Raw genomic sequence first — 16,678 nt, forward strand, 5'->3', positions numbered from 1 at the left:
ATCGTCCAAACCAGCACAAAATATCGGGGAATTTAAAACGCTGATGAGTTCTACCAAAAGCAGTTACGCCCATATTTTTCGCGGTCTTTTCTGCTGGTTCAAGATTCAATTTGCCAGAATCAGGCCACACCCCCAAGTCAAAATTGCAAGATTCGCCATTGCGCTGGTTCGAGAAGGCTCTTCAAATTGCGCTCATTTTCTTAGGCGCACAGGCACCAATAGGCATGTTTTAGAAGTTTTTTTTATGTTAAAACTATTTAATTTACTAAGAAACTGACTTAGTACAGCAATGAAGTTAGTAAATGGTTCAGAATTTTTTTAAGTCATTTTCAGTGATTTTACGTTGGTTTACTCACAGGAGGGGGACTGGAAACCCTTATTAAAAATGCTTATTTTTGGTAAACCCATTTTCAGCTGTATTAATAAAACTACACCCAGTTACCACTCTTAAATACATCAAGGAATACTTTTTAATGGAAAGAAGAAAAAAAGAACCGATTACGTTCTATTACGCTGCACAATTGCGGTGGTTTTAAGATTTTAAGTTTGTGATTATGCAAATGCTTTTTAGCGGAAATTTGAACTGTAACCTAACCAGTGCAACTTGAGCGCATTTTAGGCACAATTTTCTAATTGCGCCCAAAGCAGAAACTCTACCCCCGCCATGTCTTCTCTTCAAGCTGCCACACATTTAATGTACACGTGCCTCAGTTTTGGTATGCTGTTAAGAACATAAGAAATAGGAGCAGGAGTAGGCCATTCGGCCCCTCGAGCCTGCTCCACCATTCAATGATCTTCAACCTCAACTCCACCTTCCTGCACTATCCCCATATCTCTTGGTTCCCTTAATATCCAAAAATCTATCAACCTCTGTCTTACATACACAACGACTGAGCCTCCACAGCCCTCTGGGGTAGAGAATTCCAAAGACTCACCACCCTCAGTAAAGAAATTTCTAATCATCTCAGTCCTAAATGGCTGACTCCTTATTCTGAGACTGTGACCCCTGGTTCTAGACTCCCCAGCCGGGGGAAACATCCTCCCTGCATCTACCCTGTCGAGCCCTGTAAGAATGTTGTGTGTTTCAATGAGATCACCTCTCATTCTTCTAAACTCTAAAGAATATAGCCCTAGTCTACTCAATCTCTCCTCATAGGACAATCCTCCCATCCCAGGAACCAGCCTGGTGAACCTTTGTTGCACTCCCTCTATGGCAAGTGAAAAAATTAAGATGGTCTCTAGAATAGTAATTTCAGGGATAAATACTTATTACTTTTTTTTAATGTTTTAAACACTTGCAAGTACAATGTAAAACAAAGAGCAGTGGAAATAACTGGTTTATTTTAAGTGTAAGAAGCAATTGTGTCTTTCTCGCAAGTATTTTAAATTGGATGCTTCTCTTTTGTGTATGCCTGTACAAAATGAATCATTTTTCCAGCTGCTTTTCTCCATGGATTATGGGCCTCCTTTTATTCCACTATAAGGTTAGATTGAAGGCTCAATTCTTTCCACTTCAGTAGCTGAAATGGAAAAAGTGACATCTATGTCATATGAGCAAGCCTTTCGATATTGTAAATACTAAAGCTCTCACTATTAAAATGCACCACTACGCAAATTTTTTTTTCACTGAGAGTAGTGATCACAGCAGAAGTGTAACTGACCAGGCCATTTGTCTCCTTCAGTCTTTTAGAGTCAGAATGTTCATTAATAAAAGCTTGGTCAGCAAGCACCTGCTTTCTTTAAACAAATAACATCTTGTGATAAGGTGTAAGTAGTGTCAGCAATCCTGGTGGGAAAAGAACGTCATTGGAATTTAACCATTCAACCACCACAACCTATGTGAGTTCAGAAATGGCAAATTTAATGAACTTCCTCTGTTAAAAGTCTTAACTTGCAAGGTATATTGGTTTGTGCCATGTTATAGTTTTATACTTGGTGGATCTCACCCTAATGCCTGGTGTAATATTTTCCATGTTTTTGGCACATGTTGAACGGGCCTCTTTTGTTTTGACACTAAGAGGGTAATTTTAACCCAACTCGCCAGGCGGGAAACCCCCGGGATTGACTGGAACGCCGGTTTCACACCCCGCCCAATATTACTCGCCACTGACTTTAATGAGGAGTAAAATTGGGCGGGGTGAGGAGCCAGCATGGCACCCAATCGCGTCAGCTTCCCGAAGGGCAGGTTCGGTTAGAATTGCCCTGTAAGGCTCGACCAGATAGGGACAATGTGTAAGTTTTTCTTGCCCTGCCTTTTCTTTGAGCACTTTGTTCTCCACTTTTGATATTTACAGTTTTTTTCTGCTTTGTTCTTTTACAGAAAAGCCAGAGCTGGTACAACGTAAGTCTTCCTGTTTAATATCTATGTTTTCTTTGTGTTAGTCGTCCATCAGAGCACAAATGATCCCATTTGACCGCTGTAAGTGATTTTAGTCAAATCTAATTTTCTCATAATTGCATGTGCTCACAAATTAATAAGCTTCGGTGTAAATTGAACATGCTGCATGAGTGAATAATTTAGATCTAATACATTGTAATGACAGGTCATTGAAAGACCAATCTCAGACTGAAGTTTCTTTTTCCAGTAGTGTTACAGCACGAGGCTTTTTGAATCAATTTGGCCAAGGAATCTTGCACGTGTTGAGTGTGCAACGTTTCAAGAGGCAGGTTCCTGTTGACCGCCTTATGCTGTATCAGCCTCTTGTTATCACAAGGAGAGCCACATGTTTCAAAAAAAAAACTTCTGGGCTTGAGAGCGATTTTTCCATTCCTGTTGCAGTGCCAAGCGCAGCAGTGAGACCCTGCAAGAGAATGCACTGGTTATTATTGTTGACCGTGACAGGAATGGGCAAAGCATAAATAGGTGTCAGTGACCATAAATGCCTCGACTGCATTGTTGGTGCAACAGGCTGACTCTCAATCTGATTGCTGCAGCTCCCATTTACTTTGCTGTCTCAACCTTTCAAGTTGGGCTGCAGTTGCAGTGAAACTGGCCGGACTGAAACCGTGCATCTGCTGAACATCCATGTGGTCCATTAATGCATCTCTGTGGCTCACGTCTCACTTGGACTTCAGTTGCAGGGATTGTTTTAATTTCTTTCACAACACGGGTCAGCTCATGTGAGCAGCACGTTTGGCTATTGTTTAAGGGCCTGCTTTGCCACTGACTTTTTTTGACTTCTCTGGAACAGTCTAGAATGTTTCCAATAGTGGCTCCGTGTTTTAGATCTCCCCATCATCCAGCAGCTGAGAGAGCTGTTAATTGTTCATATTTACCACTATCAGCAGCAAATGCAGCTTCCTTTCAATGAAGAAGTTTTTCTACAATGAGTTCACAAAATGAATTTTAATCAGTGGTACTAATGATGCATGCTGAAATGATGACCTCATCACATTGCATTGTTTACTAACTTCGCTTTCTTGCTTGCATGCAAGTACATCAAATAGTGTATGCTTAAAAGAATTTTATTGGTGTCTTGAGCAATGCATTATTGATTACATTAACCAATAGTTATGCTTCATTATATTCAGCATTACAATGTTAAATACAGTTTTTAACACCATAAGACAGAGTATAGTTGCATCTCTCCCCCTGTGCATGTTATGTGAATGATGCTAGTGTTAAATTGCACTGGGTATTTACTCCCTGATATCAAAATAGACGTTAAATACACTCGATCTTACAGTAATGAAAAAGGACAATTAAAAGCTGTAGAGAATATTCAGATTGCATGCCTGGTTTCTTAACAAAAGGTAACCCAAGTGTCACGACACCCAGGAACAAACACTGCGTTTCTACACTCGTTGCATGTAAAGGAATCCGATGTTCAAGTACTGTAATTTGGCATAAAAACCTAGAAGCAGTTAAAATGCCAGTTTCTGAGCACAGCACATCGCATGCACTAAAAACAGTCTGTGGATATACCATGTGAGATTTCTATGCAAATTCTGTTTAACGAGGTAGACATTTTGTTGCCGTATTATAACAAATGATAGAATATGCTGAACGGACGCCTAGAGTTTGATCATTTTAAACAGTACCGGTAAAATAGAGGCTGGCTTTTTAAAGCTGATTGCTGTAGTTTTATGCCAAACTATAATGTCCCCTAATGCTCCTACTGTAGAGTTTGTATCTAGGATGACAAAGGCAGGGTTTAAGATTAGAACTAACAAGATATTATCAAAATTATTGTTATAGTAACTTCTATGGGACTGATATTTACTTGAGACTGAACTCTTTATAATATATGTTTAAAGGACCATTGTCATTAGCAGAAGTATCTGTGTTACATCTTTGAAAGTATATAGTTGTTGCACCTGTCCCCAGGACTTCTGACACCTGCCCTCTCAGAGGCTCCAAACTAGACCACGGTTGACGGACCTTTTTCATTTGTTCACAAAGCCCACCACATAATAATTGCATAAACCTCCTCAAAACCACACCATGCTGTCGCTTGTGTGTGACATCATGATGCTGGAACGCTGCGCGGCTCCTCCTGACATTTCGTCCTTCCCAACTGCAGGTTTGCCAAAAACAGTTTGTGACAGCATTGTTCCTTCAATATCAATACTCCTGCACACCAGAAGGGTCGGCGACCAGAGGGCACAGATTAAAGGTCATTGGCAGACGGACCAGGGGAGGAGATGAGGAGAATTTTTTTTACGCAGCGACTTGTTATGATCTGAAATGTACAGTCTGATAGATTGGTGGAAGCAGATTCAATCATAGCTTTCAATGGGGAATTTGATAAATACCTGAAGGGGAAAAATTTGCAGGGCAATGGGGAAAGGGCAGGGGAGCAGGACTGTTTGGGTAGCTCTTTCAAAAGGCCGGCACAGGCACAGTGGGCTGAATGGCCTCCTTCTGTGCTGTATTAGTCTATGATTTAAACAACGTGAAGGCATGCAACCCCCCTAGATTCTGGCATTTGATACTAACTTTTTTTAACCTAGTGACCCATTACATGTTTCAGTAGAACATTAGGTGAAATCAGACGGTGATACAGATGCATTCATATGAAATTCCTCTCTTAGAACATAAGAACATAAGAAATAGGAGCAGGAGTAGGCCAATCGGCCCCTCGAGCCTGCTCCACCATTCAATAAGATCATGGCTGATCTGATCCTAACCTCAAATATACTATCACTCTCCATCCCACCCGAACCCATGTGATCTCCCGAGAGAGGCGAAAAACCAGATTTTTAAAAAAAACAATGGCCAATTTGGGAGAAAAAATCTGGGAAATTCCTCTCCGACCCATCTAGGCGATCGAAACTCGTCCAGGAGATCACTCTGTCCCTATATTTTCTACAGTACTTACCTTCTGTAAAGGCGATCTCCACCCCAGCCAGGAACAGCAATAAAACCATCTCCTGAAATCTAACAGAATTACAACACAAGAAGTAGGAGCAGAGCCAGGCTACACAGCCCCTGGGCCTGCTCCGCTACCCACAGGGCCACGACCATTCCGAACCTAGACTCATGTCCAATTTCCTGCCCGCTCCCCGTAACCCCGTTTTAATAAAGAGCTTTTGGATAAAGAAGTCGACGTATGTAATGGGGAAATGCGGTTGGACCCAGCATCTCTCATAATTCCGGAAGATTTCATAGCCTGAGGAATTGCATGTGGCTCACGGATGATTTACTCTGAATTTCCCCCCTATTGTTGTCCATGTGCACACACACACTCGTTTTACAACGATTAAAACATAACTCCTGAGTCTGTGAAAACTATTAAGGTGTAAAATTGGTTGCGCACCTTTGAAGTTGTGAAGAAGCTGCTGTGATAACAGGTCACAGAAAGAAAATATATCAATCGGTTTAAGAATGCAGGGAGCAGATGATTTTGTTCATTCAGCTCACCCTGTTATTTGGGTCGTTGTGCAGGGCCCACTGCAACCATTTTCATCCCCTCCGATCACAGCACTGAACCTGCGCATTCCGCTTCTGCTTGAATCAGGAGCGTTCTGAGTGTTTCAGCCAAGACCTGATTAATTTGCGTCATTCCACCACCTACACCTCACCTTCTGGATCTATACAGCAGAGGGCAGCATAATAGTACCATTTCAAGACCCCGTCAAATGACCTCACTGGAAATTACTCCATTTTCCATGAAAGATGATTTAAAAAGCTTGATGTACTGCACATGCAAATCGTGATTGTAATTTACAAGAACACTGCAGTTTGTGAACTCATTCTTTCATGATGCAGTTCGGGTCTTTCAGAGATAACTGCCATAACATTGTATTGAAGACAGAAGTTGACCGTGAGATTATAATGTTAAGAAGTTCAATAGGTCATCAGCTGTAATGACACTGCAACCAAATTCAGCTGCTGCACAAGGGAGTTGCTTTTGACAATGAAAGTGTAGGAGCCTCGTCTAACAAGTCACAGCTTCTGATTTGCTTTAAGCTGTTCAAGCACATACAGGACAAAGATGAGTGTTGATCTTTTGTTTGTGCAGTAGGTCCAGATTTAATTCAAATTTTAATACACCGTGCAAGAGTCCGTGCAGTGACTGTTGGCTTACGATGCTCTTGAGTGGTGACGCTGATTAGTACAAGTTAAACACTTCCACCATTTTGTTTTGAGTGCACTCTGGTAGCTGTATCATCACTTGAGTTCTGCCCCTTTCCTCATAAACAATTAAGAATCAGATGGGTGTGTGTAACTCCCTCCAGTATAGCTCGCCTTCATACCATTAGACTACTGGGAATGGGAATGTGCCCCGTTACCCAGTACTGACCAGATTCATTTCCCCTCAACAAAATACAAAATGAAAACAGTCGAAGTCTGTGAAAGGGGACAGTCTCGTTGTAAAGAAACATTTTCTTTTACAAGCATTATATAGTATTTGGTGAAGTCTGGGATGTCCAAACTTCTTGTCTTCAAGGACTGCATCTGTGCCTGTCATGAAGCCTCGGGAACTACAAATAAAGTTTAAACCTAAGGTCCCATTTAATTTTCTTAAACTTAAAGTTACTGACATGAACGAATCTCGGTGTTCTGATTTAGGATTTATCCAGTAATGAGGCAACAGTGCTAAGAACAGGCCTCTCGAAACCTCCAGCCCCACAAAATTCAAAGAGGATAAAGCAGCAAATAATAGGGGCTGGGTTACCTGGGCTTTCAGGGTGGGATTGACTGGGCAGCCCACAGCCTGAAGTTTCCATACCCCTGATTTAAATGTGCCTATTAAATGACATGTACTATATTCGATTTCCCTAAAACAAACTGCATTGGATAGACCTTGGAAAGTGCTAATATTTTAAGCAGAGGAGTTGGAGTTTACTGCTTCTGCTTTTGCTCGTCCACGATTTTCTGCCCATTCACTTTAATAGACGAAAAATCTCAAGGTAATGAGTGCCGAAATGGAAAATCCACTTTGTGTGGAACTGTATTGGCCGAACAGCAACAATACCATCCACCTCTAGGTGGTGCAAAAGTACGCACCCAGAGGTTTCTGTGTTTGAATCTGTCGCAACATAGGAACAGGACTGGGCCTTTCGAGCCTGTTCAACCATTCACTTATTAGATCATGGCCGATTTGTACCGTCATTCCATTTACCCACCCTTTTTCATATCCCTCGACACCCTTACTGAACAGAAATCTATCAATCTCAGTCTTGAACATGTCAAGTGACCCAGCGTCCACAGCCTATTGGGGAGCGAGTTCTGAATTTTTGGAACCCTTTGTGTGAAGAAGTGCTTACTGATTCCACATCTAAACAACTTGGCTCTAATTTTAAGATTATGCCCCCTTGTCCTGGATTCTCCCACCAGAGGAAGCAGTTTCTGAGTAAGCATAATAATGGAAAGTGGTAGATGACTTTATGTCGGTTGCATTTTTGTTGTCATTAGCTCTGTGCCACTCTGTAGTTTAGCAGCAATTTTTAGCATCGCTAAGGTGTTCAGATCACCTACTGAACCAATCTGGATTGGTCCAGTCCGCATTAACTTTACTCTGGCAGCTGCCAGGCATCAAAGACTGAGTCGATGATGATCTGTCCCTTCAACCCAAATACAGATTTTCCTGAAATTATTTTGTATCTATGGAGCACAGCAGATTTAATTTGTACCTTGTTCAGACTGAATCTTGAAGCCTCTATTCAGACTTTGCAGTTAATTTAGTGACATTGCTGTCCTGTTTACAATTTTTTTTTGGAATTTGGTAAAATGGTTTGTTCAAATTCACTTCTTTCTTTCACTCCTGTTTTCTCCCAGAAACAATGACTCATTCTGGGGTGGGCTTCCATGGATACCTGCCTGCTTCTGATATCTTGCTCAAGTGACCATTTTTCATATAGGTAGTGCATTTTATGCTATTCCAACATGGACCATCCCAGTTGAGCCTCACTTGACATCCTCAAAACATGCACTGTCCAGGAGCAGTGGATAGAAGTGAGCAGCTGTGGGTGTACCATGGATGATTTTTCTCCTCCCTGGCCCAGGGCACTGAGCCCAGCTGTAGTAGCCCTCCCCTTACCCTAGCTGTGACCAACTAACTCAGCACAGACTGAATGATGGTTGATTTCAGATGTTCAGATTTATACAATCCAAGAACCTCTGTTGCTCAAAAAGTATCTCAGTGCTTGTGTCAGACTTGTCAGTGCTTGTTTGAATAGTACTTGAGAGTTGGGTATCTAAGTGTACAGTAATCAAATCTAATGCTGGGACTCAAATGACTGTTAAAAATGGTTTAAAATTTGTTTTCGACCTCTGCACTTATTGTTTGTTTACTTTCATATCTTAACACTCTTCCCTTAGAGAAAAGCATGAAGCAGTGAAAGGATTTACAGGCTGACTGACACTCCTTCCCTGACCCTCTTTATATCAGTCCTATACGACAGGGGTGGGAGGGTTATGGGCTCCCACTGCTCCTGGAGAGTGCATGTTTGAGGATGTCCGGTGAGGCTCAACTGGGATGGTCCATGTTGGAATAGCATAAAATGCGCTACCATTATGATAAATGGTCACTTGAGCAAGATATGCGAAGCAGGCAGGTATCCATGGAAGCCCACCCCAGAATGAGTCATTGTTTCGGGGAGAGATTGGGAAAGGGTTATGGAAGGGGGGCACCCAGAATTGTAAAGCCGCAGCTCTGGTCTCCACTCGCCGGGACTGTCTGGAGTGGGGTTCGAGCCCTGCACCTTCAGAGGTGGGAATGCTACCACTATGGCAAAGGCTTGTTCCAGTTCTGAACTTACTGATTTGATTATTGTTGTATTTACTGTCTTGGTATCCATTATATTGTAGGACCAACTCAGTGATGGTGTACTCTGCGAGTGCATCCACACACACCCTGGGAAGACACTTCGCTGAGTCAGACCAGAACTTCAGTTCATTCTTGCATTACTTCCTGCCGATATTTAGCCATGTTATTTTCCACCGCAAGACTGTTTTTCTCCAATCCTTGCCCCAGAACAAGCTTGCTGACGGAAAGCAAATTGCTCAGCATGGTAATTCATTTGGGCATTCCGAGATTTGATTGTGGAAGCAAGCATGATACATCCACTTGCCATCATCCCATGAGCTATGTGTTCAGACCCAGGCAGACCTGCGATGGTTTCTGTCCATTGACTTTACCAATCCATTTATGGTTCCCGTCCATTTATGTCCCCATTTCATTGATGGTTCCCATCCATTGACTTAACCTATTCCTGGATTCGACCAAACCACCACCAACTATGCATAAGGTGCACCCCTGTGTTAACCAGGTAACAGGAACTTTATTTGAAAGGGGCAACATTGTCATCACTTCCCTAGTGAAAAGCAGACATCAGTTTGACATGGCAGAGAACTTTTACTGGTAACCTGGATCCCAACAGTGCTGGGTACCTCACACCATCCCGAAGGCCTACATGAACCAAAATGTCTTCTATTAATGCCCAGGTGATGTCAGACCCTACGGCCAGAATTTTCCCCTAAAAAGAAATGGGGCGTTTGGAGCGTGGGGGCAGTTAAATTGTTAGAAATGGGATTCCCGACCTGATGCTGCCTCCAGCCCACCCACTTCCGGTTTTGCTTGGTGGTTGTGGCGGGGGGGCGACCAACCTGCTCCCGGGGGCATTACCTCAATTTAAATATTATAATGAGGCTGGAAGCTTATTTCTCGCCGTCCATTTTGAATTTAATTGCCCGTAGACGGGTTTCACACAATTCGTGAAACCTGGCAGTTAAACCGAGGCGGGGACTGCTGCATCCAGGAGGTAAGTGGCTTTATACCGACCTCCTGGATCCAGGGTGCCCACCTAACCCACACACCGCGATCGGAGACCCCACCACGAGGCCTCCAATCAAACCCCCAGGCCTCGCGCCTCCCACCCCCCAAACGATGATGATGAGGTCGGCCATGATCCTCCAGTGGCCGGTCCCGATCCCCTCTCATCCCCAGCCGACCCGTGCCGATCCTCTTCTTCGCCCCCACCCCCAAATCCCCGACCGATTGCCCACCTGCCAACCCCGCCTCCCGAGATCCCTCCCCCGGACCGGCCCCTCGCGCCTGAAGCCTTCCCGCCCTCTCAATCTGGCTGGCGGGAATCCAAGGCCTCGCATTCAAATCAGGCCCTGCCGTTAAAGTTGGCAGGGCCTGCGGGAAACCCGGCCTCCTGGGTTTCTCGGCCCCCTCAGAGGCCCCCCCGCCTCCCTTGAGAAAATTCCGGCCTAGGAATCTCATCATAATCAATAACCAAAATCTGGTGGGCACTCTTGATGCCTTCATTATACAACAGTTCACTGTGCCAGGATTATTTGAAGGAATTGGGAGACTGGACGGATGATTCGGAGGAGGCCAGGGCTACCCTTTTCAGACCTAGCTGATGCCCACCCCCCTGTCCCCCAAAGAAACCCCAGAATGCAGATAAGGTGAAGCACATTTCCTTGACCAGAATTCAATGCAACATAAGTATGTGAAGCAAAGATTCTATTGCTTGGGCCAATTAAGTGCGAGAGTTTGGTGATAGAACCCTGCTAAGGTCTTCTCCATAGGGTGTCATCAAAGGGATCATTGATGAAAGGTATAGAGCAAGGGAAGGACAACAAGTCAATAGAAAGGAGAAAATGATGAGAGTTATAGAGATTGAGGAAGAATTTGTTTTCACTTCAGCTAGGGGAAGAGTCAATTCAGCTCAGAAAGACAGGATCCAGCATTGTTACCCCAGCATGTTTTGTTATATGTCCAGCTACCTACATGGAATTATTCTGATGTTAGCATTGTATACAGGTTCCAGGTCCTGACCACAGCTTAGAATCAGTTTCAAACCAGTTAGATTGAAAGCTGACTGGCAGAAAGGAACTTGATTTCATATCCTATTATTTTTCACTGTCTGAATGCACAGGCCACTTTTGACACACATCCTGGCTCGGGGGAGCGAATCCAGTTTGGATCAATTTGATCTGAACTTAATTTCATGGTGAGTGTGAAGGGGCGGTTTTAGATTTTTCAGTGGGAACTTCCCCAACCTTGTCATTTTGTTACTTACTAACCGCAAATATCTCTCCCATTCCTTTGCCTTTAGGCAAGGTAAGAACATAAGAACATAAGAAATAGGAGCAGGAGTAGGCCAATTGGCCCCTCGAGCCTGCTCCGCCATTCAATAAGATCATGGCTGATCTGATCCTAACCGCCAATCCACTGTCACAGAACCACCTCCTGAATCTAACAGAATTAGACACACGAAATAGGAGCAGGATCAGGCTACACGGCCCCTGGGCTCGCTCCGCTACCCACAGGGCCATGACCGATCCGGACCTAGACTCCTGTCCAAATTCCTGCCCGCTCCCCGTAACCCTTAATTCCCTTTACTTCTAGGAAACTGTCTATTTCTGTTTTAAATTTATGTAATGATGTAGCTTCTACAGCTTTTTGGGGCAGCATATTCCATGGACCTACCACCCTCTGAGTGAAGTAGTTCCTCCTCATCTCAGTTTTGAAAGAGCAGCCCCTTATTCTAAGACTATGCCCCTAGTTCTAGTTTCACCCATCATCGGGAACATCCTCCCCGCATCCACCCGATCCAACCCCTTCACAATCTTTTATGTTTCAAGAAGATCGCCTCTCATTCTTCTGAACTCCAATGAGTAGAGTCCCAATCTACTCAACCTCTCCTCATATGTCCATCCCCTCATCCCCGGGATTAACCAAGTGAACCTTCTTTGTACTGACTCGAGAGCAAGTATGTCCTTTCTTAAGTATGGACACCAAAACTGTACGCAGTATTCCAGGTGCGGTCTCGCCAATACCTTGTACAACTGAAGCAATACCTGCCTATTTTTATATTCTATCCCCCTAGCAATGAAAGCCAACATTCTATTGGCCTTCTTAATCACTTGCTGCACCTGCATACTAACCTTTTGAGTTTCGTGCACCAGGACCCCCAGATCCCTTTGTACTTCAGTACTTTCCAGTTTCTTGCCATTAAGATAATAACTTGCTCTACGATTTCTCCTGCCAAAGTGCATAACCTCACACTTTCCAGTATTGTATTCCATCTGCCAAATCTCTGCCCACTTACTTAGCCTGTCTATGTCCCCTTGCAGGTTTTTTATGTCCTCCTCACTCACTACTTTCCCTCCCATCTTAGTATCATCTGCAAACTTTGATATGTTACACTCGGTCCCCTCCTCCAAATCGTTAATATAGATTGTAAAGAGTTGGGGACCCAGCACTGACCCCTGCGGAACACCACTAGTTACTGATTGCCAGTCTGAGAATGAACCATTTATCCCAACTCTCTGCCTTCTGTTAGATAGCCAATCCTCTATCCATGCCAGAATATTACCCCCAATCCCGTGATTTTTTATCTTAAGCAATAATCTTTTGTGTGGCACCGTGTCAAATGCCTTTTGGAAGTCTAAATACACTACGTCCACTGGTTCCCCTTTATCCACCCTATATGTTACTTCCTCAAAGAACTCCAGCAAATTTGTCAAACGTGACTTCCCCTTCATAAAACCATGCTGACTTTGTCCTATTAAATTATGATTATCCAAATGTCCTGTTACTGTCTCCTTAATAATGGACTCCAAAATTTTACCTACCACAGATGTTAGGCTAACCGGTCTATAGTTTCCAGCCTTCTGTCTACTGCCCTTTTTAAATAAGGGTGTTACATTAGCAGTTTTCCAGTCTGCCGGGACCATTGCCGAGTCTAGGGAGTTTTGGAAAATTATTACCAATGCATCCACAATCCCTACCGCCACTTCCCTCAAGACCCTAGGATGTAAGCCATCAGGTCCAGGTGATTTATCCGCCTTGAGTCCCATTATTTTACCAAGTACCACTTCCTTAGTGATAGCCCCCTGTTTGTCCAGTGTTGGGATATTCTTAGTGTCTTCTACTGTAAAGACTGATATAAAATGTTCATTCAGTGTTTTTGCCATCTCCATATTTCCCACCATTAATTTCCCGGTCTCATCCTCTAAGGGACCAACATTTACTTTAGCCACCCTTTTTCTTTTTATATAACTATAAAAACTCTTACTATCTGTTTTTATATTTTTTGCTAATTTACTTTCATAATCTATCTTCCCTTTCTTAATCAATCTTTTTGTTATTTTTTGCTGTCTTTTAAAGTTTTCGCAATCCTCTATCCTCCCACTAGATTTGGCTACCTTACATGCCCTTGTTTTTAGTCGAATACTATCCTTAATTTCTTTACTTAGCCACGGATGGCTGTCTTTTCTTTTACACCCTTTTCTTCTCAGTGGAATATATATTTTTTGGAAGTTGTAAAATAACTCCTTAAATGTACACCACTGATCATGTATCGTCTTACCCTTTAATCTATTTTCCCAATCCACTCTACTCAATTCCGCTCTCATACCTTCATAGTCTCCTTTATTCAAGCTTAGCACGCTTGTTTGAGATCCAACCTTCTCGCCCTCTAATTGAATATGGAATTCAACCATGTTATGGTCACTCATTCCAAGGGGATCCTTTACTAGGACATTTTTAATTAATCCTGTCTCGTTACACAGGACCAGATCTAAGGTTGCTTGCCCCCTGGTCGGTTCAGTTACATACTGCTCAAGAAACCCATCCCCAATACACTCAATGAACTCATCCTCAAGGCAGCCCTGCCCAATTTGATTTGTCCAATTAATATGATAGTTAAAATCCCCCATAATTATAGATGTTCCCTTATTACAAGCCTCAACTATTGCCTGATTGATACTCCGTCCAACAGAGTTGCCACTATTCGGAGGCCTATAGACTACGCCCACTAGTGTTTTTTTCCCCTTATTATTCCTTACCTCCACCCAAACTGTTTCATTATCCTGATCTTTTGACCCAATATCATTTCTCTGTATTACAGTGATTCCTTCCTTTATTAACATAGCCACCCCACCTCCCCTTCCTTCCTGCCTGTCCTTCCTGATCGTTAAATATGTTTAATTCCCAGGCATTGTCACCCTGCAGCCATGTTTCTGTAATGGCCACAAGATCATACCCATATGTAGTTATTTGTGCCATTAACTCGTCTATTTTGTTACGAATGCTACGTGCATTCAGATAGAGAACTTTCAAAGATGTTTTGTGACACTTAGTTCCTGCTTTTGTCCTTTTTATTACTTTACCTTTTACTCCATACCTTCTGCCCCTTCCTGACACGGTCTGGTTTTTAATTTCCCCACTGCTACCTAAGTCTATGACCCTCACCGCATCCACCCGATCAAGCCCCTTCACAATCTTATATGTTTCAATAAGATCGCCTCTCATTCTTCTGAACTCCAATGAGTAGAGTCCCAATCTACTCAACCTCTCCTCATATGACCACCCCCTCATCCCCGGGATTAACCGAGTGAACCTTCTTTGTACTGACTCGAGAGCAAGTATGTCTTTTCTTAAGTATGGACACCAAAACTGTATGCAGTATTCCAGGTGCGGCCTCACCAATACCTTGTACAACTGCAGCAATACCTCCCTGTTTTTATATTCCAACCCCCTAGCAATAAAAGCCAACATTCCATTGGCCTTCTTAATCACTTGCTGCACCTGCATACTAACTTTTTGAGTTTCGTGCACCAGGACCCCCAGATCCCTTTGTACTACAGTACTTTCCAGTTTCTTGCCATTAAGATAATAACTTGCTCTATGATTTTTCCTGCCAAAGTGCATAACCTCACACTTTCCAGTATTGTATTCCATCTGCCAAATCTCTGCCCACTTACTTAGCCTGTCTATGTCCCTTTGCAGGTTTTTTATGTCCTCCTCACTCACTACTTTCCGTCCCATCTTTGTATCATCTGCAAACTTTAATATGTTACACTCGGTCCCCTCCTCCAAATCATTAATATAGATTGTAAAGAGTTGGGGACCCAGCACTGACCCCTGCGGAACACCACTAGTTACTGGTTGCCAATCTGAGAACGAACCATTTATCCCAACTCTCTGCTTTCTGTTAGAGAGCCAATCCTCCACCCACGCCAGAATATTACCCCCAATCCCGTGATTTTTTATCTTGAGCAATAATCTTTTGTGTGGCACCTTGTCAAATGCCTTTTGGAAGTCTAAATACACTACGTCCACTGGTTCCCCTTTATCCACCCTGTATGTTACTTCCTCAAAAAACTCAAGCAAATTTGTTAAACATGACTTCCCCTTCATGAAACCATGCTGAGTTTGCCCTATTAAATTATGTTTATCCAAATGTCCCGTTACTGTCTCCTTAATAATGGACTCTAACATTTTACCAACCACAGATGTTAGGCTAACAGGTCTATAGTTTCCAGCCTTCTGCCTACTACCCTTTTTAAATAAGGGTGTTACATTAGCAGTTTTCCAATCTGCCGGGACCTTTGCTGAGTCCAGTGAGTTTTGGAAAATTATTACCAATGCATCCACAATCCCTACCGCTACTTCCCTCAAGACCCTAGGATGTAAGCCATCAGGTCCAGGGGATTTATCCGCCTTGAGTCCCATTATTTTACCAAGTACCACTTCCTTAGTGATTTTAATTGTATTTAGTTCCTCCCCCCCTCGAGCCCCCTGTTTGTCCAGTGTTGGGATATTCTTAGTGTCCTCTACTGTAAAGACTGATACAAAATAATTGTTCAGTGTTTTTGCCATCTCCATGTTTCCCACCATTAATTTCCCGGTCTCATCCTCTAAGGGACCAACATTTACTTTAGCCACCCTTTTTCTTTTTATATAACTATAGAAACTTTTACTGTCTGTTTTTATATTTTTTGCTAATTTACTTTCATAATCTATCTTCCCTTTCTTAATCAATCTTTTTGTTATTTTTTGCTGTCTTTTAAAGACTTCCCAATCTTCCATCCTCCCACTAGATTTGGCTACCTTATGTGCCCTTGTTTTTAGTCGGATACTATCCTTAATTACTTTACTTAGCCACGGATGGCTATCTTTTCTTTTACACCCTTTTTTCCTCAGTGGAATATATTTTTTTTGGAAGTTGTAAAATAACTCCTTAAATGTACACCACTGGTCATGTACCGTCTTACCCTTTAATCTATTTTCCCAGTCCACTCTAATTAATTCCGCTCTCATACCTTCATAGTCTCCTTTATTCAAGCTCAGCACGCTTGTTTGAGATCCAACCTTCTCACCCTCTAATTGAATATGGAATTCAACCATGTTATGGTCACTCATTCCAAGGGGATCCTTTACTAGGACATTTTTAATTAATCCCGTCTCATTACACAGGACCAGATCTA

General features: G+C 42.8%; 1 protein-coding gene across 23 annotated transcripts in view; it reads left to right on the forward strand.

Annotated features, from left to right (window-relative positions):
- gramd1ba (GRAM domain containing 1Ba) overlaps positions 1-16,678 on the forward strand; it is a 458,121-nt gene that overhangs the window by 340,213 nt on the left and 101,230 nt on the right. For all 23 annotated transcript variants that reach the window (XM_085968004.1, XM_085968003.1, XM_085968011.1 and 20 more), the window contains one exon: positions 2,321-2,341. In XM_085968004.1, coding sequence (XP_085824130.1) covers positions 2,321-2,341 — 21 coding nt within the window. The remainder of the gene's footprint in view (positions 1-2,320; positions 2,342-16,678) is intronic.

The sequence above is a fragment of the Somniosus microcephalus genome, chromosome 26, assembly GCF_052327205.1.
Source record: "Somniosus microcephalus isolate GS21.2 chromosome 26, FLI_Smic_1.0, whole genome shotgun sequence".
Taxonomy (NCBI): domain Eukaryota; kingdom Metazoa; phylum Chordata; class Chondrichthyes; order Squaliformes; family Somniosidae; genus Somniosus; species Somniosus microcephalus.